Source organism: Haliaeetus leucocephalus, unplaced genomic scaffold, assembly GCF_000737465.1.
Source record: "Haliaeetus leucocephalus isolate CR32 unplaced genomic scaffold, Haliaeetus_leucocephalus-4.0 Scaffold101, whole genome shotgun sequence".
Classification (NCBI taxonomy): Eukaryota; Metazoa; Chordata; class Aves; order Accipitriformes; family Accipitridae; genus Haliaeetus; species Haliaeetus leucocephalus.
Window position 1 is genome coordinate 502,495 of NW_010972537.1, and position 24,564 is coordinate 527,058.

Below are 24,564 nucleotides of genomic sequence, written 5' to 3' on the forward strand. Positions count from 1 at the left end.
AGGACAAGCATACGAGAAATCATATTGTGAGTTCCTACTGTCTGACTTTGTTTACAGATTGTCTTTTAACATTGTTGAAGACTTGTGTTGTTTTCTCCCTTATTCTTCTGGAGTGTCTGTTCTAGATTTGCTTTAGACTTAACCTTTTTTGTTGTTGTTGTTTTGGCTTTAATTGTAAGTGAGCACAGTAACAAAACTTGCTTGGATGTCCCAAGTGGAACTTTTGTTTTGAACTTTGGGTCAGGGTGGTGGGCTGCTGTGCTCCCCGCCTTTTTGTTGTGGTGGTGGTGGTGAAAAAAGTGCAGTTCCAGAGACCATTCCTGAAGAACTATTTTTCACTTTACTAGTATTCCCATGCTTTTTTTATCACTTTCTTATTGACACATACTGCCTGAGATCGCAAAGTGAATTTCAGGTCCTAAGTGGACTTCTGCACTAGGGCTATTCAACTCAGTTGCTTCTCTGGCTTCTTTGGTAATTTATTAGTGTCAGTGGTCAAGACACAAAGCTTGGGGGGTGAGAAGCAGGGAGGAACTGTGTCCTGTGAGGTACAATGCAGTTTGTATTGCCGCTTATCTGGCACCGTCTTTGTAACTATACTTCTGGCTCTGGTACCCATGAGTAGTAGTGTTCTCCTGAGCTTAAGGTGTGAAAACCCTATGGAGTCCTCCCCATCAAGCAGTCTCTTCTGTCCTGTCTTTTCTTGCTTTTGATGGATCATCCATTTATCAGTTTCTGTCTTATAAAAGGTAATTCTTCTGTAATTCAGATGTTATCATTCTGACCTGCAGATTCTTGGAGTGTTGTATTTTCTCATGCTGCATTTATATGATTAATGTTTACCCCTGCAGTCACGTCAGTATAAAGTATCAGTGAAGTATTTCAACTTCAAGAACAAGCTGTGTTGACAGAGCAGCAGTTTTGCTGGTTTGGTAAAAGAGCTACAGCCTAAGTCTTCCAATAAAACTGCATTATGTTTCTGTCTCAGAGGTAGTGTTTCTAAGAATCTTACTTAAGATGGGAGAAGTCTGTAGATTAGGTGGAAGTGGCAACACAAATTATAGCTGTTACCAAACATGGAGTACTAATATTTGTATATTGAGCAGCAGTTATTTTGGTTTGGTTTCTTTTCTCCCAGCCTCTTCACTGAAACAACCTCAGCTTACGATGTTGCAGGTACTGTAGTTGTGACTGTTCTACCTTGACGAATTTTTGAAACCTTTCACTTCTCTCTAGCCTTGTTACTCTGGCTGCTCAAGTTTTTAGTCCTGATGCTGAGAAAACGTCCTAACTGGCAATGGTGGATAGCATCTGCCATTTTGGCTTAATGCTTTTGCCAGTGTTGATGTATTTGGATTGTATCCATGAGGAAAACTGCTTTTGATGATCTTTGGAGGTCTTTTGCAGTAGTTTATCTTTTGAAGAGCTAATGCAGAATACCTAGTTTCTCAGGTCAAGTCAGCTGAAAACTCAAAAGTTATATGGAAGCTTAGCAAAAGTAGTTTCCTATTGCCACCAACATTTTGATGCTAAAACTGTTCCTTTTTTTGTTTGTTTGTGTTTGTGTAGAAACTGTGTGAGGGAATTCTAAACATCCTTGAAAAAGACACAAAAACGTCCTGTCAAGTTGCTTGCCTGGAGGCCCTCCGGATTCTCTCCAGGGACAAGAAGGTTTTAGTGCCTGTAACCACAAAGAGGAACATGCAGATCCTTATGAGGCTAGCAAAGCTGGACATTGTGGAAGATCCTTTGGAGAGAGTGTCTGAATTTCCTGTTATAGTAGAAGCTTTAAAATGCCTCTGTAACATAATTTTTAATAGTGCTGTTGCACAGAAGCTCAGTTTGGAACTGAATCTTGCAGCTATGCTCTGCAATCTTCTGGAAAAGTGCAAGGACCAAGAGTTCGTTGATGACATTAAATGCTTTGATTTGCGTCTCCTCTTCCTCTTGTCGCTTCTGCACACAGATATTAGATCGCAGTTGCGTCAGGAACTACAAGGGGTGCACGTTTTGACTCAGGCTTTGGAAAGTTCCCTGAGTGTAAGGTGGACGGAAGAATATAAAGCAGCGGAAGATCGTGACAGGCCTCCACTATCTTTGCAAGAGACAGATTGTGCCATTGAGGCACTAAAGGCTCTTTTTAATGTAACACTTGACAGTTGGAATGTCCACAGTGAGGTAAGGCTTGGCCAAAGTGTTTTTTATATTGGTTTTGTTTAGCCTGCAAGAGCCAGAATGAGCAGGCAGATACTCAAAAGGCAGTTGTTGTCCAAGCCCCAGGGCAAGGATTTTAATACTTATTTTGATGGAATATGATTGCATTTTTCAGAATAGCAGCTAAGGTAGTCTTGAAATTTTGCGTTACAATTTCTCTCTATATGCAAAAATCAGTCTGAGAAAATTTGTCTGAATTCTGATTGTGTCACGTATTGATGATCTTGGGCTTTCAAGAGGTGTTGAGTCTTTAATGCTCATTGCTTTGAATACCAAAATAACTTTTTTATTCTTGTTACTACTTAGACAAAAAATCTAATCCATACATTTTCTGTGTAATGGGAGAATAACCTGGATTATATAGTGCAAATTAGAACTCTATGTTTTCAAATAACAAATGCAAAGAAAGACTATTTTATAAGAATGTTAGATTTGCAGAAGAAAATAAATGCTCTTCACTAATCATTAGCTGGCTAGGAAAAACTTTTTAATTTAAGTGTATCAGAGGGTTACAGTTCTGGAGATTGTGGACTATAGCAACGGGGTAATAATTAGAGCTGAGAAGTCTTCCTAGTTTTCTTCTGTTTTTCTGGGCATGATGGGCATCAACTCTAATTTTTAACAAATAACTGAAGAAAGAGTGGTACTGGTTTTAGTATCTTTATCTCCCATCCTCCCAACACCAGGTTTGGACTTAAATGTGATCTTTTAAGATGAGGTCAAGTACAAGAACCAAACGCACTTTCATTGTTATGTCTTATGAATAAGATTTATCTTGTTTTTTTATTGTAACATCAGATCTATTTTTTTCTTAGACAAATATGCTTCCTATGTGTTGCATCCCTAAATTTATAAACAGAGACGATAACTGTTTTTGTTGAATAACCTAAGTCTGTGCTACAGTAATAGAATTATATAAGGAATCTTTGGTTTTAGTCCACATCGTATTGTCTCTAAAACAATGTTGTTAACTTTTCACTGGGCATTGTAAATATGCAGCATATAAAGCTAAGCAGAAGTTTACAGTAGTTAAAATTGACAAATAATTGTTTTCTTTAGTGCATTGGACTAAACAGCAAATAAAACATTAATCATAGCATTAAGGAATGTAAAACTTGAGAAGAGTCTGAAGCTTATCCTTTGCTTTAATGTCTCAAGGATATGCTGAATAAGAAAGCCTGAAATTTAAGATTGGGAGGTGGGTGGGGTGGAAATCAGAGAAGCTAATACTTCGAATTTTAAGGAAATATAAAGTAACTGAGGGACTTTTCTCTTGTTTATATTCCTGACTTAGACCTTTGTGAAAAATATCTTTAACTTTGTCAGAGAAGGTTCTTTGTATAGGCAAGTGACTGTTCTGGAGGTAGAAACTTGAGTGGAGAAAAATTACTGAAAGTCAAGCGTGAATGTTTGCTAGCTCAGAGTTTGAGAAGTGTCATCTTTGTGATTAAGTTTTTCTGTGTGGAGGAAATAATGTCAGGTGTTAAGTTGGAAAATGAAGCTATGGTACATGTTCATCTCTTGAGAAGTAAGCTCTTGAAATCTGAATCTTGAAGTTGGTGTACTCTTACAAAATACTGGGAATCTTGAGAGATGAAAAGCCCAGTTTACCGCAGAATGGCAGACAGCTGTGGTGTTACCTGATGAGGTTTTGTGTGGCTGCTGTCTGCGCAATGTGGGAGGTTTTGTCCCACAAAACTTTTCTTCCCTAAGGAGCCCAAGCATGCAGCTGTCAGCAAAATTTCCTTCAGATTGGAGGAAATTCTGGTGTTAGTAACCTTCTTTATTTATTTATTTATTTGAGAGTTTAAGACATTCTAGGGTGGGAGAAGCTTATTTTCTCTTTTGAGATAAAGCTTATGTTATAACTCTTTACTAAAAGTTCCTAAAAGCAAGGAACCTTTAAATTAAAGAGCTCTTTAATAGTTGTAAACTGTTAGCCAGATAAGTTAGATGACACTCTGCTTAGCAAGTATCCCTGTGGAAATATTAATGATCTGTAAGAAGAGTAAACAACATGTTAATTAAGTGGGCTGAAGATGCAGAATTTGAAGAGATTGCAAACAGTAGACGGGATGGAAAATAAAAGGAGAGCAGAGAGGTTAGGCGTGTGGGTAGAAAACTAAATGAGATCCATCCTAATGGGGAGAGAACCATTTGAAACACCAGTATTTAATGACTGGAGATGATTTCAAAGTAGCAAAGCCAGACAAGAGCCGCAGGTGGTACAGTTGGCAGGTTTGGATGCTGACGTTACAAAAGATGCATTGGGACGCTTTGTGCTAGGTCAGACACACCAGAACATATGACGGATGCCAAGAAGAGCTAATGAAAAAGGACGAGAACAATGATATACACAGTTAAATGACTGCAGTTACCGGTGTACTTTTGTGCGGCTGCTGTCTGGTGGGAGAGTGGAAGGGGGAATTGCTTGGAGAGAGCAGAAGTAGGGCAAATAGGGTTGCTGAGAGTAGGGAACTTATTAAGGAAGTGGAAAGAAGGTATCAAGGGAACAGAAGCAAGTGAATTAGAAAAAGAAGCAGACTGGGTGGGGGAAGCAAACTTGGCAGCAAAAGGTCGAAATGAGGAGGTGCCAAATTAAATGAAGAACATATGTAATCTAAATGGATGAAGAGGCAACCGGGTGTAAATACAGGAAGGAAGATAGTAGTGGTACATTAGGAATAGTGGTATGAAATTGAGTAAATGCTTGTAACAGGGTTTTCTAGTAGTGAAGGCTCATTTGACTGGAAAAAAGTCCCCAGCGGCTTTTACAAGGCCTAGTTAAAAGGCCAGCATGCGACAGTTACATTGCATTAAGCGTTCAGTGAACTCTAAGGTACGGTCCTTTTATTGATAGGGATGGATGTTATGATCTAATAGGTATTTTCCATCTTTAATTTTTATTATTCTAGTGACCTGAAACCCCCACTTGCAATCTTCAAAATGAAAAAATATCTTCATAATTTATATTTATATAGAATGAATCTCATCAATTTCGTTACATGGCTGCCATCCTTCGACACTGCTTATTAACCACGGGCCCTACCGAAGATAAAACTGAAGAGTTGCACAGGTTGGTAGAATTGCAGAGCCAATCTATTTTAAAAGGTTATTTACTTTTTTTAAAAAAAATTACTTTGACTAAATTGGAAATCTGAGAAACAATGAAAATATTAATTTTGTGTAAAATATTATTAATCTTTTTGATAAAAGCTGTTTGCCTGAAATATAGTTAAGCATGTCCACTATTCTAGAGAGAAAGTGGCTGGCAAGATAGTTATTTTTGATCAATAATAATGAAGCTGACCTTTTTGAAATCATTTTGTGTGTGTGTGTGTGTAACTGAGGATGAAAATACATATGGAAGTTGTAGGGATAGTGCAAGTTGAAGTGGAATGCAACTTCTGTTGTTTTGCACAGAAGCTGATGGAAAAACTGCATTTTGAGATTTTTGTGTGTAACTTTTGAAATTCTGATGGATTGGGATGGAGGTAACAAGTTGATATTTTATCTCTGATAGTTACAGGCTGCTTTATTAAAGGTAAAAATATCAGTTCCCTGGTAATAATCTTTATTTTCTTTCAAAGATGAGTGAATCATCTTGCAGTTTTAGGTGCACTGGGTTATTTTCCTCAGTCCTGCACCCAACTGTTTGTTATGTACTTGCAGCCAATAATTCAATAAAAGTTCAGAGTCTTTTTTGTGAGGTGGTGGTTCTCTGTTCAGTGTTACGGGATTTTTTTTCTGTGAAACTCTTATTTTTATCCAAGTAGGTCAGCTGTTCATAGGGCCTGACAGAACGGTAGCTTCAAACACTATCCCATGTTATCTCTTTGCAATGAAAGTTAGTGTTGCCATTTTCTTTTTCAGACATGTCCATCTATCTAAGTGTAGGATCTTTTGAAGATCTTCTGAACTAGCAGTCTCCAGGAAGAAGGATATAGCTTTTCACACCCAGCAATCTTGAAAGTGTTAAATGAACTTGATTAAAATCTAGGAAAGCTCCTAGAGATCAACAGTCTTAGTAGGTGACCACTGAAATCCTACATCAGAGCCCTTCTCAGTTGGTGCAGACTAGTTTGGAATAATTTAGGATACCGCTGCAGTAGTTGCCATGACTAAAGTTAGTGCTGAGTGTGTCCTAAAAGGCAGTCAGTGTTTTCTCTTTGCTCCTGCTTATGGTGGGTGTTTTGTGCTCTCATCCTTGTTTAAGGGAAGGACTGGTGGGAATAAGTTCCCCACTGCTGGGAAAATTGAACAGATTTGGATAAATTCAACAACTACAAGAAGACAGAGATCATCCTCTAGCATTTAAGCTTGTACATAGTCAGCAAGACTGCCTGATATTCTTGTGAATTATTATACAGCTGATGCTCTTCCTGTGAAAACGTGTTCTGTTTCCTTATCCAGGAATCTGACTAGTCTAATCACCCTGTAAAATATATCACCCTGTAAAATTTAATTATCTTGTGCTATTGCAAAAGGATGCATGTTATGCAGGTCCTTTTGGTTTTAGCTTTTGCAAACGCTTGCAGATGATATCCAAAAAGGGCTTTATAGAAGTAGGCAGCTGTGGAGAATATGTAGTATTGGTATGATTTCTGTCCTTGCTTTTTTAAGTCAGAAGGCATATTTTGTGTAGAGATGTTGCCCACATGGACCTTAGGGAGACACCAAGTCAAGGCAAGGATTCTCCATAGTTCCAAGTGGGGGAAGCAGAAAAGAAATGAGGATGGCTATCACTGCCTTCTGTCACTTCAGTTGTTTCCCCTTCTCCATCAGACTCAGTATAGCACTGCATCAGTCTTTCTGTTATGCTGGGAAAACAACTTTCTCCCTCTGTTAGCTAACTGTAGCTAGTTTGTTTAGCTCAAGTTGATAGAAGAAGGAATGTAAGTATAGTATTGCTGCATGTCGTACTCAATCTTGATTTATGTCATATTCGGGGTTTTTTTAACATGCTAGGAGAGCACTGCACAGGTTTTGACTTTTGTGATTTAAGTATTTCAGCCCATTTGCAGAACCTGAGTTTTGTCTTTGAATGCTACAGGATGCAATAAAAGCTGAATAATTTAATACGCTTTTCCACGAAGACTATTCATCACAGGGCAGCTCTGGAATAGAAAAGGTACAGTCAGAAGTAATGACCCTGCAAATCCTCAGAGGGATCAGGGGCATGGATCAGAGGGCCCCACTTCAGTCCCCTGATATATTTGGTGAAGCAAAACTTCCATTCCTGATAGGAGCTTCAGTAATGAATGAGTAAACTTGTGTTAGCAGTCTATAGCTAACATAGCATAGCTAAAAAAATGAGGCTGCGTCATCGTTTTGGCTGTTCAGTATGCTAGATTCTGACCGTGCAATCTTTATTGCTAGAGATGAGGTGTGAGTTGGAGAGCAGAGTGCAACTTCTCGCTCTACTTTCCACCTGGAGCCTATCAGTAAGGCAATTATGAAAATAATGTTAAAAATGGAATAAAATATAAGCAGTGTTGAATGCAGAATAAACTTTATGAAGCATCAGGGAGGCATAAGTATGTTTCTTAGAGTTGCTGATCACTTGCACTTCTCTAAGTTTGTAAATCTGCAGAATGTAAGATGCTTAAATGAAGGGTTCGGGCAGCCTGTTAAAAGCACATTGTATGAATGCTTGTGCTCTGAATGTGTAAGTTGAGGATTTATTTTATGTGAGCATCAGGTGTTGGATACATGCCCTGAGCTGTGATGTACTGATAGTCAGTGTGACTCTTTCTAATAAATAAGCAGAATTACCTATAAAAATATCTTAACTAATTTAGTACCTGGTATTGTTGTCATTATTGTGGTTCTGTCATGTCATTACTTAACGTTTGAATATGAACAGCTTAAAGCACCACGTATTAGAGTGAATGCCATTTTTGCCCACTAACAAGGTTTTAATCAAGGCATTCAGCAGCTCTAAATAGGCCTTTGCTTCTGAATTTGCATATCAGGAGGGGGCTGGGAGCATGAGTGGGTGGATGTCATGTCCCAGTGATTAATGATCTCTAGGAAGCCGAAAAGGGGAGAGTAATATACGCAGTATTTCTACCCCCTGGAGTAGGAATGCAAACACTATTGTGCAGATCTGTGCATAGTCACTGACTTCCTGGTAGCTGGAGAATTTCATACACTCCTCTACCACAAATAAAACTGTCAGTGGAGTGACAAAGATCAGAAAGCCGAGCTTCATTTATTGAAAAGAATAGCTCGGACACAGTGATCCAGAAAATTAATTTTGTAGGTGTTTGGGAACTTGGTTGTTTAATAAGAAACTGGTAAAAAGAGAACTTTTGATGAAAGGCCTGAAGCCACCAAATATTTGTTGAATTTCAGTCTGTTTTGTTCCTGACTATTCCTGAATTATTGGAGAGGAATAATTTCCATGATATAAAAGACGTATCTTAAACAGGAATTAGAAACAAAACAAAGAGAACAAGCTTTCCAAAACGTAGAAGTTGTCTGAATGTCAATTGCTAAAAGAGCAAAAGGGAGATGGCACAACATGGAACAGCCACCCAGTCTGATCAGACCAAAACCAGCACATTTGTTAGAAATCCTGTTATGTTTGATTGCCTTGATTTGCTTTCTCTTTAACTAATTCTTTGTTAAAATTGTATTAATAACATAAAAACTGAGGGCAGCTCCTAAGTAGATTATTAAAAGTGTTAAATGAAGTTGTTTGAAAAGTTTTGTCTATTCTTGGAACACTTCGCCAATCCTTGAAACATCGGTGCTCATAGTTTCGGTGATAGCTTTGAAGTCTGCTTACGTAAGCCTAAATAGTTCTGTAGTATTTCTGAATATATCCATTTATAAATTTAGTTTGGCATCAGCAAGTAAATAATGACAGAATTCTAATTTTTGCAGCAACTGTGTAATTTAGCCCCCTATTCAGGAAGAGTACGAACACAAGTCTGTATAATGAGGACAGGATAGATAGCAAACTCAAGGGATGTGTACCATGCAAGAGACCCTTGCAAAGTAAGTTCCTTCTTGCTCCAGTAAAGAGGAGGGAGGGACCCTGTGGTCTAATTTTAATCACTTAATGGATATTTGGGAAGTGCTCCTCTTTGTGCTTTGTAGAATGCAAAGACTGCCCATTACTGAAAGGTAGTGCTGGTAAATAAACCTGAATCTTTTTTTAATGTGTTGAAAGACTTCTCTATTTCCTATACACTACAAGCTAAGTAAAAGTGAAAATATTTCAGGGGACCTGAAAAATTGCCACCACGCCCCACTGTTATACGAGGAGGAGATGTTTTCTATGGTGTACTTTGTCACATTAATGATGGTAATATGGATGTGTTGTAAAACGTTTTACGTTTCAAGGAGGAAAAAACTCTGACCGCTGCAAATCAATGTGAGAGTTCCCCCTGCTGTCCTGCAAGATCAGCTGCTGTAACACACTGCTGGAAGCTGTGCCTTATCTGTGGGATAGGATACTGTGGAGGCTGGAAGTAATAGTGCACTACTACAGTGTAGCTTTTGGAGCTTTTGTCTTTCTTTTTCCTTGTTTGTTCCAAGAGCCAGCACTCAGGCGATAATGCATGCCACCTTCTTTAAAACCCAGAGAGTGGAAAATAAAGCATTGTTTGAGTTGCTGGGCCTCTTTTTGGTTGCAGTTGTACAAACAGTTTATGGTGAGTTGTACTCTGTTTTTAATTCTTTCTTTCAAATGAATAATGAATTTTTAAAATCTGTTTCAGCAATGCAGTCAACCTCTTAAGCAATGTTCCCGTTTCTTGCTTGGATGTTCTTATTAGTCCATCATCCCAAGAGGAAACAGATATAAAATACAATGGTATGAATATGGGAGCAATTCAAATTTTACTGGATTTCATGGAGAAGAGAATAGACAAGGTATGGGCTGCAAAGATTCTTCACAAAAGGGGCATCTTTCATGACAGCAAAATGCACATACGTAAAGCTTCTTGCAAACCTTTTGGATAGTATTTAGCACAAATATGGATGTCCTTGCTTCTAGATTGTGAAACGCCTCAAAACCGAGAACAAATTTCTGTGAATATGTGAAGCATACTTGCTTGTGTGTGTGAGGATGAACATTTGGCTCTTTGTTTATATCTATGTAAAATTCATGTTTTGGCTGTCATATAGGACTTCATTGAAGGGTTCAGAGGATTTGAAAAGGAAAATTTGCTTTTAAAAATGTTTTATTTGTATTTGGTTTTATTTTAGGGAAGCAGCTATAGAGAAGGTCTGACTCCAGTTCTCAGTTTATTAACTGGATGCTGCCGAACTCACAGGAATATCAGGAAGTTTATCAAAGCTCAGGTAAGTAAAATATTCATCAAAATTTGAATATGAAGCTAGTGATAGCCAGTGAGGCTACGGGTGTCTTCATGGGTTCTGCCTGAGCTTTAGTTTGACTTCAGCAGGCAGGAGTCATTGGAATTGAAACTTGCGTATCAGCTGTTCTGTCAGAGTAGAACTGTCCCTGGACAGAGGCAAACTTCATCACTTGGTCTCTTAAAATAGCTATTTAATACAGTACAGGCTGTGGGTAGGAGAAAAAGGAAAAAAAATTTACATGCCATGGTTAAAGAACTAAAGGATCTCTGTGGCTTGGTGCTTGGGTGTTGTGTTTTCTGTTTGTTTTGCTGCTTTTCCTGAAGTCAAGTGGAGAGAAGTTAAAAGATGAGCAAGGGAGAGACAACTGAAACCAGCTGAGAAATGTTCTTTTTCCTAAGCTACGGTGATTTTTCAGGTTGCATCATAGATGCCACTCCCAGATCAAAGCTGCGCCTGAATTCATAAATGGAGTTTATAATGGAAAAGAGCATATATTTTCTGCCTCTTTCACCTATACCAGAAAAGTGTTTTTGAGGAATTTAAGAAACTTGTTCTTGCTGTTTGGTTTCGTTCGCAGCAGTTATTTCCGAGGATGCTCCTCTGATCTGTTAAGTAAAAAAAAAAAAACTTGCAGAGCCAAATGTTCAGAAGTTAGAAAATGAAGTTGTCTGCACATTTTTACGACATCTCGGTGTCTAGATGTCAGGATATAATTGCATGCTGTCTCTTACCACAGGACCACTGCCTCATATAGTGCACAGAATAGATGGATGCTGCTAACTGCCTGACCGGATGTTTGATATTTTGAATTACCCTTATTGTTAAGTGTTGGCCTTAGGCTTTATTTGTTGTGCACTATTCAAATTCTGATCTGAAGACAGAATGATTAATTTCCTCATGGACTGTCCTATGGCACTCATCACTGTATTAGTATTAGAGTATTCTAAAAACATTAATTCATTCTTACAACACTCTGTGAAATGGCAGTCATGGTACTATCCCCATTGGGGAAAGTAAGTAGGGACAAAGTAAAATGTTTTTGTTAATTGTTTGAATACTTAGTTTGAAAAAGATGGGGTCTGTTTTTTTCAAAGCAGTCAATACTGTAATACTCATTTGTTTAAGTCTCGGTTCCCTGTGAGTCTGATTTCAGTAGTAATTGAGCAGTAATTTTGCACAGAACATGACATTTTTACGTTAGACACCTAGAAGACAAAGGACCTGCAGTTTCTTGTGGCAATTAGTGACATCTTTGGTTTCATTCTCTAGTAAAACACTGAAGATCCAGAATTCTTGCAGGAGTCTTCAGACCATTAAATATTTCACATTACATCCCAGATTTGTTTGCAGATCATATCATATCCTGTGAATGTGAAAAAATTAATGTAGGTTTTGAGTCCAAAGGCATACGCACAAGGAGGCAGAAGTTAGGTTGCAAAACCAGACATATTTCAGGCACCTCTTGCTTTTCTTGAGGGTTGAAGTTAACAATATTAATGACATTTAATGAGAAAATAGTGTGTTTGAGGAAATGTTAAATAGTGTTTTCTCCAAAATCTTTTTGAAACATAGCTTCAGCTTTTAAAAGAGTGTTTTCTGGGAGAAGTATGCGTTTCCTCTATACATGTAGAGCCAATTTTTGAAATTCATGGTAGTAGAACTTGCAATGTGACTTTATTTTCCTGCCTTTTCACTATAAGTATATTCATTGTTCTGTATAAATTACACATCATGTTAATATTGTATGCTGCCTTAAGCTGGTATTTTTAGTGCTTTTGCCAGATATTTGAGCAAAACAGAAGAAACAGAGAACACGAAGCTACTGCTGCCTCTGGGCCAACTATTTTGGGACACTCATTTGTGCTTTTAAACACCTAATAGTTGTCTTTTTTTCTGTCTTTTTTTTTTTTTTTAAAAATAAGTCTGTGTTTGGGACTGAGTACTCTTCTGTCCAAAATGGCAGACCAGAGGGCCTGAATATGTTAAGAAGCAAGAGTCATTGCTAGTGCATGTAAGCATAGTTAGGTTGATTTTATTCCTTTTTTTGAAGGAGCAAAGCTTACAGTATTTTCACATTCTGTTGACCGTGTTTGTTTCTGCAAGGATTGCATGGGTATTGCCATGCATTCTATGCTGTTTTTCTGGTTTTTTGTGCTGCTAGGTACTGCCTCCATTAAGAGATGTATCAAACCGTCCAGAAGTTGGCACAACAGTGAGAAACAAGCTTGTGCGCCTTATGACACATGTTGACCTTGGAGTAAAGCAAATTGCAGCAGAATTTCTTTTTGTTCTTTGTAAAGAGAGAGGTAAAAATTACTTTTTCTTCTCCCTTTTATATAAGGTCCTGCTGTAATTAGTATACTTGCCTGTTGCTGCAACTCTTGATTCATTTAACACTATGCTGGTTTTTGTTTTATAGTTGAACATAGCTGAATAATTTTCCTGTATCTTTCTTTGCAGTTGACAGCTTGTTAAAATATACGGGCTATGGTAATGCGGCAGGATTGCTGGCAGCAAGGGGCCTGTTAGCAGGAGGAAGAGGAGATCATTGGTACTCAGATGATGAAGATACAGATACAGAAGAATACAAATCTGCAAAGCCAAAGTATAGTATTGTTTTCAGTTCTGCACATCCTGTTGCAATTTAGATGTGAAACAAAAACATTATGTTAAAACATTCTCCAGAGAGGCCAGTTTTGGAATTACACATGCTTTTATTAACTACTGTCTCCTGTTGACTTCATGGTCTAATTATTGAGAAACCAGCCTCTAATGGTCACCATCATATAGTCAGATGGCACCAGGGGAAAAAAAAAATTCACTATGAGAATGATTTAACTTCAGTCTGCATATCTATTTAAAATACAGGTGTGAGAAGACATTTTTGAGCAAATTTTAGAAAAAAATTATAGTAACAAACTTAGCAAGGATGGCTTTTGCCCCAGGTTTTCCAGGAGCTCACATGAAGTTGCCAAACAACTCACTATTGTTTCTGGGGTATATCTCTGCAACAGAGAACATAAAGGTGTCAAATGTGGCTTAAGGTTTTAAGTGCGACTTTGTAAAAAAGGAACAAACCAGTAGGTCTAGATTCAGCCAGTCAGATTGCCTGCTACTAAAATTTTCCTAAATAATTGAGTAGGTCACATAGGTAAATATGGAAGGAGCAAAATAACTTCTGTAGAAGGCATGCATCAGGAATCCAATGTATTTGTATGAAGAATTCAGTGATCATATAGAGCTCTCTCTGTTGATTTTTATTAATTATAATTGATTTGGTGTTAGAGATTTCAGTTTGTCATGTTACATCTATGATTTAATGCCATTTTAAGTGGGTTCTGAAATTGTTGATAGTGGGCATCTGAAGCATGTTATTTTTCCACTCCGTTTTCCTTGAATTACACAGACATGATTAGGTATATGATGGCGGGTTGTGGCTTATTGAAAGATTCTTACTAAGGAACATGAATGAAAGACAGGATTAAATGTATGAGAAGTTACAGGAATTATCGCTTCTATGCTAAGAAATGAACTCTAAAACAGGAGGTTTCTTTTTGTTTCTGCACTTCAGGATTTTTTCTTCTTGCTCTTTTCTCTATGCTCTTCTTTCAGAAGCCTAACATTGAGTTATATGCATATATGTAAAACTATAACATCTATTTAGTTAAAAGCTGACACTTCAGTGAAACATTCAAGACAACTGTCAGTTGATTTATGCATCTGATTTTCTGTATTGCTGTTAAATGTTTGTGATCAAACTGCTTGAAAAGATAATTTGCCCTGTAAGTGTTCTTGAAAACTACTTCTCTGCTTTTGTTACCATTTCTGTATTGCCGTTTGCTTGTTTAAACAGTGAAAATAAAACTGGCATTGTAAATTCTCAAAGTAACCTTAATTTGGTTTGAGCAAAAATCGTCATGGGAAGGGAATAGTAAACTAATTCAGAGGTTCTTCATGAATAAGAAAATGTAACTGGAACCTATCTTTTTTAAATTAAACCTGCACGGAATTAGTTTCAAACATGTATCTGCCATTCTGTTCTCCATCTATGTCATTATTACTAATGACATTGTCATTATTACTATCATTGCTCCCCTGCTTTCAAACTGCTTGTGTAGGGTTATAACATAACAAGCACTACTGGACTGTGTATTTCTGAGTAGCTAACAAAAAATTAATACAGTGAATCAACACGAAGATAGTATCATGATTCATGAGAAAAGGCTACAAATATGAAAGTTGGCTATTTATAGTAAAACCTTTCATGTGTAGTTCAGCCAGTTTTAGTCTTGGTGGTTTCTGTTAGTGTGTTCCTCTCTCCTCCTATCAATAAGATAGAAAATTTACATATTTTGATAGAAACGTAAACTGTATTGTTTTTCCACCTCCAGCATTAACCTTATCACTGGTCACTTAGAAGAACCAATGCCCAATCCGATGGATGAAATGACAGAAGAACAAAAAGAATATGAAGCTATGAAGCTTGTCAACATGTTTGATAAACTTTCCAGGTATTGTATTATTGCTGCTTTTGAGGGAGGCAGCTCATATCCTGGCTCTTTACTAAGGTCTAGTGCTTCAAAATAGTGCTATAATCAACTTCTTTGCAGGATTAGGACCACTTTAACTGCAGAGAAAAATGTTTAGCACTTCAAAGAAAAGAGTGATATGTAACAGGACTTCAGAGGAAACCTCTTTCGGAGAGGATTGGACAGAATCAGGAAGATCTGGTGGTGAGGGGACCTGCCTCCTGAGTGGATAGGCTGATAATAACAAAAAGAATTTCTCCTTTTAAAATATGGGACACAATCCAAGCCCAAGGCAAGTGTACTCATTTTCCGCAAGTCAGTGAGCAGCATCTCGTGGTAACTACTTATGTCTGCTGCTTATACGGAGAACAAATACAGTGTGAAAATAGTTGTCACCAGAAGCAATAAATTATATAATGGAGCAATTAAAAGGGAATTTACAATTAAGAATTATTGTGGATTTATGAGAATAAGTGTGGACTGGATTACAAATGAGCCTTTATAATTTGTTTTAAATGACTGGGGTAATGCCATAAAATAAAAAAGTACTTAATGTGACATAAAGGTGTATATTGTTAATACAGAAAGTTGATTTTTATTTTATAACTTTCTACACACAAAAAGGGAACAGACCTGTGCTGTTGGCTATAGCTTTCTTTCTCTTTGACTCAATAATCCTGGAATTTGCTGGTTTTTCTTCCCCCATACTTGTGGCCATATTGGAGTGATTGCTTGTAGTTTGTTTTCTGCATAAGCAGAGTTTTACATTCTTGAGGAACACTTAATGTAATACTAATGTACCATTAAACTGATCTGTAGGAATTTGGGTAAATATGCAAGTGGATCATTCTTCAAACATGGGAAAACTCAGCAGCTACAAATGTGTTTGTGTTTTTTGAGAGTGTGTAGATATTCAAATAACAATATCTATTGAGAGAAATTCAGCAAACCAAGTATTTTTACATCTCTGTTAAAGATTAGGAATACAGCAAAAGATATGGGAGAATCTGGATTTTATATTAGCTGATAAAGACTGAATTATAAGCAGGGAAGGATCTTGGAACAACTGATCTGAGACTGTCAGTGAAGCAATTGGATACTTTCACATTATTTGCATGGAAAGCAAGTGTAGTGTGTTACAGTCTTTTTAATAAACAGAAGAAAATGCAATGCACATGTAATCTTAATTGAACTGCTGTAATGACTGCTATGGAAGCTAGAGACTTAAGATGCTGAGCATTAAGGGTACCACAATAAAATGACTAAATGGTCTAAAACTTTTTTTTAAAGGAAGATTGAGACCGGAGATAAACAGAGACTGAAGACAAGTCAGTTGCTAGCGCTATAGCAGTTACACAAAAAGTCCAAATGGCCTTACTGTAGTGTAAGAGCCTTTTCAGTCTGGAGGACTGGAGGCACCTGCTGTGTTGCCTGCTCCGAACTGACAATAACTAAGCAGCTGGTGCCCTGTGTCACTACTGATCCTCTTGGCCAGTGGTATTACTTTCACCTTGGGCTTTCTGTGTCAGTTACATCCACCTGCAGTTTCTTCTATAGTACTTAGACAGCAAACTCTTCAGGGCTGGGACTCTTTTTGTTGGAAGGTTTTTGTTTGTTTGCTTTTTAGTATAGTGATTACTGTGGGACAGTGTCGTTGATGTGACCCCTTTAGGTGCTGCGATAACATGAATAAAATCACTTGACTGTTCTTCCCACCCTTTTTGTTTTACTGAAAATTGGGGGAGGAGGGAAAATGCTGGCAGGAAGGAAAAAGAAAGTAAGACCTGGTTTGGGGAGGCTGTGGGATGTTTTTAATTAATGTAATTGAGTGCAATTGTGGGTTTTGCAGATGTTAAATCAAATGGGAAGCTGCCAGTCTTGGCAGAAAGCGTTGGTAACATGCTGATAGTAGTGGGAGTCCCTTCATGTTTTTGGAATTGAACGCTTCTGCTTCCAGCTTGAGCCCTTCAGTGCTGGGCGTTTTCAGAGACCTAAATCTACCACTGGAATGCACTATTTTTCCCTTGGTTTGCAACCTACAAATTTAAACCTAAGGTTGCTTTGATAGGAGTCTTCAGTTGATTCTTGCTTTGAGGCAGACTGCTGGTGGCAGGTTTCCTACTTCTGCTGGTCTTTGTTGTTGTCACCATAGGAGGGGACATATACCTTGAACTGTAAGCAGTTTGTTTGGTGCAGTGCTTTGCTTATAAGGGGGAAGTTGGACAGGGAATGAACAGCTCCTTCTAATCTTGAACAAGTGTATGTAACTTTATCTGTGTAACTTGGACTAGAGCTTAGAGTGATGTACTGCAAAACTGGTTTGCCTAGTACGCTTGTATTGTCCCAGTAATGGAAGCTAAGCTTTAAAGAGCTAGCATGCTTCTACTGGAGAAATGTATGGGAAAAAAAAAAAAAAGTTGAAGGAGTGACAAACTTGCTTCCCTTCCTGACCGATGAGGATAATCAGGCCGGGCTGTCACTGGGGTGTTCTAGATTTGGCCTTGACTGGCTCTGTATCATTTTTGAAAAGTAACCTGATGACAGATTGAACTCAGAAAACAAATTTGCAAAACAGTACTACTTCATTGAACAGTTATAGCCTTCATTAATGGCTGCTAACTGTTTACACTTTACCCTTGTACAGATTTTTTGAAACTATAAGTGATAAAGTGGCATTTTCTCCCTTGTTGCATAAAATGCCAGTGGATTTTTGCTCTCCAGATTTCTCTTTATTTTCAACATTGGCATCAAAGAATTGAAACTGCTTTGAAGTGAAGTAAAGCTGATCCATGCTTTTGATCATTTCAGGTCTTACTTCCAAAGTTTTTCTGTTCTCTTAGGTTGTTGGTGTTTAGGCCTGTTCATGGGGTAATTGACCATTGACAAGGCTAAATTAAAATTAATCACCCAGTTTTGTTTTATCAAAATGTATGGAGGAAAGCTGAATATTGTTTGTGAACCCATTTCCCCCGCCCCGATATTTTAACATAGACTTGAGTTCTGCAAAAGCTTTTGTAGAAATTAATATTTTGCTCAGATTTGGCTGGATGAGATTACTTTTTAAAATCGTTAAATATATATAAAGTATAAGTGTAAATGAAGGTGAAAAATCTTGATTATTGCAGCTCTTGAGAGATGTAGATGTTACTTAGGTAGTTTGCTGGATGCCTGAACTTGGCCTTGAAGTAACTCTATGGTTTTTGTCTGCAGTAAGGGTCGATAGTATCTTGTTGATTCATTGAGAATTGTTTGGTGACTGTAAATTGGTGTCTTCTGTATGTGATGCACGTCTTTGGGCTTTGAAAAACTTCCCAGATCTACAAAAAGATTTAACTCAACCTTTTTTTTTTTTTTTTTGCAAAATATCAAGTTAGCCACCTGAATCAGTGTTGTATGATATTCTGTTTATATCATAGTTTATTGGAAATACTGTGTGTTAATTAAAATGTCTGGAAAAAATGGTAACATTTTTTCTATTGTAAATGGTAGGTAGAATTGTATATTAATTGACTAATTTAAAATGTCAGGATGCTTTTTCCAAGCCAACCTTGTATTAATAGCAAGAATCCTTTTGCTGATGATATAGTCTCCAATTATCACAGCTTGGGTTTTGTTGTACATTGAACAGAAGTCAACAAAACGAGTATGTAAGAGAACCTGTCTAAATAAGCAACCATACTCATTAAAAACACAAAATTAATCATAGGATGAATGAAGAAGGCAATGTTACATAGATTATTTTTTTCCTCCCCTTTCTAATCATAGAACAAAATAATGTTACATGAAAGGATCAGAACTATTATGTAGTACTCAATTATAAGGAGGTGAATAGGTCCCTAACATGCCATTTTATCAAAGGAGCAGACTGGTGTTTACATGATGGCTGTTTCATTACAGACACCGTCATTAATTCCATGTGTCAATACTGCCCTATAGCACATAGAGCAGACAAGAAAGAGTTACCCTTCAAAACAAGGGAATGATTTTTGAGTCGTTATCAAGCTAAATGGCAAGCAGGAAGCTAGAACTTGTATAGATACATTTGAAGGGACTCATGGGAGATCTGGAAGTGGAAGAAGAGAATGCATTTTACCAACTGTTTAATTATGGTGTGTTTCTAAGTACACTTGAATAGAATGCTTTGTTTGCATTAGAAAAATGAATGCTGCAAGAAGGTGTGTTTGAGTATATGGGAGGTCACATACAGATGTTCAAATATGTATAAATACGCACACTGTGTACTTCTGTATATCTTTGTGGATATAGAAGTATTCCCACTGCCACCTACTGGGCCAAAGCGATCTGTCTTCTGCCCTATAGGTATACTATAAACATCCAGTTTCTGGATAGTGAACTGTCTTCTGAGGCTATATGTGCCAGTTTCTGGTGCTTCCCTTGACACCTTGTATTTCACCTTAAACAGTAAGCACATTCTCAGCTAGCCCAAGTTGTCAAAGCTCGGTTGAGGTCTCTAGGCAGCCAGTGCTAAATGGGCAAATTGCTGAGGCTGGCAGAGCTGAGACCGTTCGTACCAGGTAAGGATCAGCTCTGTGGGCTCTTGTGTGGTACTGAAGTTAGCCGAGTGATGCCTCTTGCAATCCTACCCAAAATTCTGTGATTTAGCAGATAATTAGTTGCTCCAAACTTCTGAAGCTAGCTTTGTAGGCAGCCCAGATCTTTTCATCGGTTGTCTCCCTCTGTATTCTTCCCCTTTGAAAAACAGGAGTAAGCTTGTGTGGTATTAGAGCTTGCAGTTAAGTTTTCACAGTGAAAGGATGCCATGTTTTACACCATTTTAGGACTAAATTATGGTTAGGAAAAAAATAGGCTGATCCCTGCTTCTCCTCCTACTTCTTCTTTTGGTGGCCTACAATATTTCTGTCTTCATACAGTTCCGTTTTACTGGGTAGCATTTGTGTGAGGAAGGATATATGGAGTTCAGACTCCTAATGCAGAGAGAACAGCAAACTGGTAACAACCATCTTTCATACTGCTCAAGGACTTGCAAAGCAGGAAGCTCGTGCAGGAATAGAAAGGTAATTGATAAACACGCTGTTATTGTATGAAATGTGAGATCATCCTAGCTCATAGCTAAAGCCTGGAGAGGAGGAAATGCATTGGGAATGAACTTCAAATGCAATACAGCACAGTTCGTAATGGTGCACTTTGAAACGAGTACAGTGAGCTGAGAAACAGGCTTTTGGGCATTGCGAAAGACACAAATGCACGTCAGTGACTCAGACTTCTGCATTACATTGTCATGCAAAACTCGGTGCATTTATCCCCAAAACCCCCAACAAAAAACACAGACCAAAATTTGTGCATATGGATGTGTCACTGGGAGAGAAAATGTTTGTATCAAATTCTGAGTGTGTGTAGCAGGATGTAAAAGTGAAGCATGAAAGTGGAGTTGCAGAGAAAGGGCTATGTCTTTATATTTGTCAGATGATGAGATTGGATTTCTTGACAGTATTTACAGATATACGTATCCTTATGTGAGGAGAGGGAGGTCCCCACATAAGGGAACCTTGGGACCTTGTTTTCCCATGTTTCTCTTTCCCTTTTCTTGAACTGTTTCTTTATCCTTTACTAGCCATTATAATTTATTTATTACCAATAATAAATTGTAAATGACTAGTAAATGATGTGATTCTATGACTCCTGGCTGCAGTGTTAAAGTTGCAACCTAAGAGTATGCATTGTGGCTTTTAAAACAAAAATCTAGGATCCTCTCAGCTTAGAGGGCGATCAAAGGTGATTTCATTCTTTGTGGCTATCTTTTTACTTTTAGGACTTAAAAAATATGAGCAAGGACTTACTCTTCAGGTTATTCTTCTCCAAAAATAAGTGTAATAGATAATGACTGAGGCTTGACTTGAGTAAATGGTGCTGAAGAATTGTTGCAAGATTGATTGTAGATTTCAAAGGGCAATTGTTTTGTATTGTGGTGTTTAAAGTTTAAAAGCCAAAAAGGCATTAGATGTATAGGGTTTTTTCCTGTGAAAAAAGGCTTTGCTATTAGATGCAGCTCAAAAGCACTCCAGCTTTGCCTTTGGGGGGACTCCTACAGCAGGCAGGCAGGGTTCTGGTCCTGTTTGGACACTAGATCTGCAGTCTGCATTTTTTGAGCCCTCTCGAATCTGGTTTCGAGTATTCTTTTGATCTCTTCTTGCACACATCTCCAGCAGGTACTTGAAAACTTAGGAGTGCTCTCATTTGGGCAGAATCTGCATACGATAGATGGTATTGCCTGAAGGAAGAGGACTTGCTGTCAGTACTCAAGTACGGCAAACTATCTCCAGTCTGTTTAAAGATAGATCCTACTCTTACACACACACAAAGAGGAAGAATCCAGCCTGTGCTCTTTGAGTATGTTCATTACAAACCTCCTTCCCTGGGGCCCAGCTTCCCACCCAGACCTGGTTAGCCAAACCACAGCAGTGTCTCCAGGACCAGTTTCTCATGTTTTGAAACGCCGCAGGCAGTGGGATTCATGAGCTTATCACCGTAGTATCTGATTGCCACATCTGTGCAAAGAGCTGCATTTGTCTTGCTGGTCTCTGCTCTTCCTGAGCAAAAAAGACTCTTGGAGGCTTAATTTAACTGCTGTTCGACTGTACAACATCTAGTGTACGCATGCCATGTAATTCAGATGATGTCTTTCTTGCTGTTCCTATGGTTGTGTTAAGGTTAGACTGCCAGCTGTGTACAAGCAATTTTTGTCCCTTTTTTCAGCCAAGGTAGTAGTGCAGACCAGGCAGAGAGTTGGTGAAATGCCTTCGCTTCCCCATTGAGTGATGGAGTTTTATTGTCTGTGGCTCGGGAGGGTGGTATATGTGTGTTAAATTGGCAGTTTTACTGGGCTGCCTTTCAAGCAAGGGGTAAATTGACATCAAGCCTCCGCTCCTTTATTTAAGGTGACTCCTGAATATTTAGAGGTATTTTCCATTTATTTTTTTTTCAGCAGAAAATCAAAATGTTATCTTTGCCCTTACAGCTTTTGCCATAATCCACATATAAATGAGGTGATAAAAAGTAAGGATTAAATAAATCTTTGCTAATACTTTTTGATTGGCTTAATCAATAATTAATCATCTCTTAGATGAGGCTGTAGCTTGTGGAGTAGATATAATTGGATTAGCTGCTGAGAGGCCTTTGGAGCTTTGAAGAGATTAAAATGGCTGTCAATCCTGTAATTAAACTGCCACAAACAAAAGCAATAGTATTAGAATCAGTCAGCTTTTTTAAAATGAATCAACAAGTACTTACACACCCCTAGTAGTGGGGTAGACAGAGTCTGTTCTCATAACTGATTTATTTCCTTCAACAAGATAAATGTGTATCAAATCATTGTTTTAATTGCCTGGACATATATTGGCCAGAATGGCAGGTGAAATTTTAGGAAGAAACGGCTGTCGGAGAACTCTTAGGAGAAAAGCTAGTTTGTGTATCTAAAACGGTGAACCTGCTCCTTGTCTTGAGCCTATTAGGCGCTGACTTTTCATGGTGTCTTTAATTGGCTAAGTAGGTTTGGCCTACATGAATGAAGTCTTTATCTGCCCTGCTCTTTCCCTCCCACCTATTTTGGAAGGTTTTTTGTTCCTCTTTCTTCAAAACAGAGGGCTTTAGCAGAAATAACTTCCTTTTAAAGGCTCATTATGTACTAAACCATATACTGTATGTGACTGTATTATACACATGTGAATTGATATGTGTGCATATGCTAATATATATTCTTTTTTTTAAATCTCTTACAGAGATGAGCTTATAAAACCAATGGGAGTGCGGCCGGATGGTACAATGGCTCCTTTGGAAGAAGCAGTCAGCCAGTACCATACCAACAAGCAAGACAGTTCAGATTCAGACTAAAGCATCACCTGCTTCACTCTCAATTCTCCTCTAATCCACACTTTTCCTTAGAGCCATGACATCTTTTATCTAGGCATTTTATCCTCACACTAGCCAGCATCACTTTAACTGTTCTATTATTGGAATATTTAAATGATTGGTCCTGTGGTGTAATGTCTGAATTTTTATTATGTCTGTTTAAAGAACATATCAATTTATTAGTTTATGATCTTTATTAATTTAAAACTAAATATATTTCAAAGGGATAAAAAGTGAAAGCCTAAAATGTAAAATAAAATACGAACACTTTAATTTTCCAGAATCCTGTTTTCTGAGCTCTGTAGGTTTTCCCATTCTTGATATTTTTTTTGTATTGTCTTGCCAGTCTCTCCCTTTATATAATTGTAATTAAAGAAGTGTGTTTGTTTAATGGCATTAGGAGCAGAGGGTGTTTAAACTTAGAAGTCTGACTGACCTTGTGAAGCTGCTTTAACTGGCATTCAGCAGTGATTTCAGAGCTACCCTTTTTAAAATCTCATTGGGTTTGTTACTGCTACACACTTCTGTGGTTAAGCTGCTGCTTAAGATTTTACCAATGTGTCAGTCACTGACTGCTGCTAAAATTACCTTTAAATTGGGAACAAGATGATGTATGTTGTATGTCCTCCGTCCCCCCCTCCCCCATTAAGACCACACAAATATACACACACATCCCCCCCCATCTTTGGTTAAGTAAAAACATCCCTATTCAAAACAGCATTCAAGTATGTACACTTAAATGTTGCCATGAATGGGAGTGGACTGAAGTGAAGTGCATGTGCAAGTGTTTTACTGAATTGGGGCCTACTTTTGGAGATTAACGGGTATGCCTCACTTGAAGGGAAGTCAAACTAATGAACAAAGAAATATTTCCTTTTAGGGAGAACTTAGGAAGCGATGGGGTAGAGTGGGAAGGAGAAGAAAGTGTCACTTTCAACTCTGTACTCTTTAAAAACAAAGATTAAAGTTTTAGGCGTGCTGCACTGCTGTTGTTGCCTCTTTGCCTGCTTGGTTTTCTTTCTTCATATGTTTGTCCCAGCATGAATTACATGAAGGATAATTCATGTCCTAGTTTGTAATTTATGGTTTTTTCTCAGAAGCATACACATGCCATTCTTGTGAACCTTTCAGGGGTTGGTGAAGGTTCTCCAGTTTGTTTCCTATGACTTGACACTGGTTCCCTGAACTAAGGAAGGTGGTGTTCAAAGACCTTGTAAAGGGAGGACTCGGTATGAAATCATGCTGTGGTTTCCCATGTGAGGAGCTTCCACAGATCTCCTTGGCCTTCCGAAAGGACACTGCTGTCTTCCTAGCCATTAAGTTTGTTTTCCCAAAGGATACGGCCCAGCCATAGCAACGCCCCTTTTTTAAAAAGAAACAAAACAAGGGAACTTAGGGACATTAATTGTATACATTTCTGTATGCTGGGACCTTTCTGAACATTAAAATTATTGATGCTTTGGGTTATGACTTGATTTGGGCTATATTGTCTGCTGCATCCACATGGAGCATCACAATTGGCATAAGGGGAAAAGGAAGCTGGGTACATAGCAATAGCTAAAGCAAAACCCATCAATGTATTTATAATACTGTAATCATA

At 38.0% G+C, this 24,564-nt stretch overlaps 1 protein-coding gene across 1 annotated transcript in view; it reads left to right on the forward strand.

The window, feature by feature from the left end:
* RIC8B (RIC8 guanine nucleotide exchange factor B) overlaps positions 1-23,832 on the forward strand; it is a 42,080-nt gene extending 18,248 nt beyond the window's left edge. The window contains exons 5-12 of the mRNA XM_010585454.1: positions 1,570-2,178; positions 5,196-5,290; positions 9,945-10,098; positions 10,435-10,530; positions 12,710-12,854; positions 13,009-13,153; positions 14,940-15,059; positions 22,835-23,832. Coding sequence (XP_010583756.1) covers positions 1,570-2,178; positions 5,196-5,290; positions 9,945-10,098; positions 10,435-10,530; positions 12,710-12,854; positions 13,009-13,153; positions 14,940-15,059; positions 22,835-22,946 — 1,476 coding nt within the window. The 3' untranslated portion in view covers positions 22,947-23,832. The remainder of the gene's footprint in view (positions 1-1,569; positions 2,179-5,195; positions 5,291-9,944; positions 10,099-10,434; positions 10,531-12,709; positions 12,855-13,008; positions 13,154-14,939; positions 15,060-22,834) is intronic.
* The last annotated feature ends 732 nt before the right edge of the window (positions 23,833-24,564 follow it).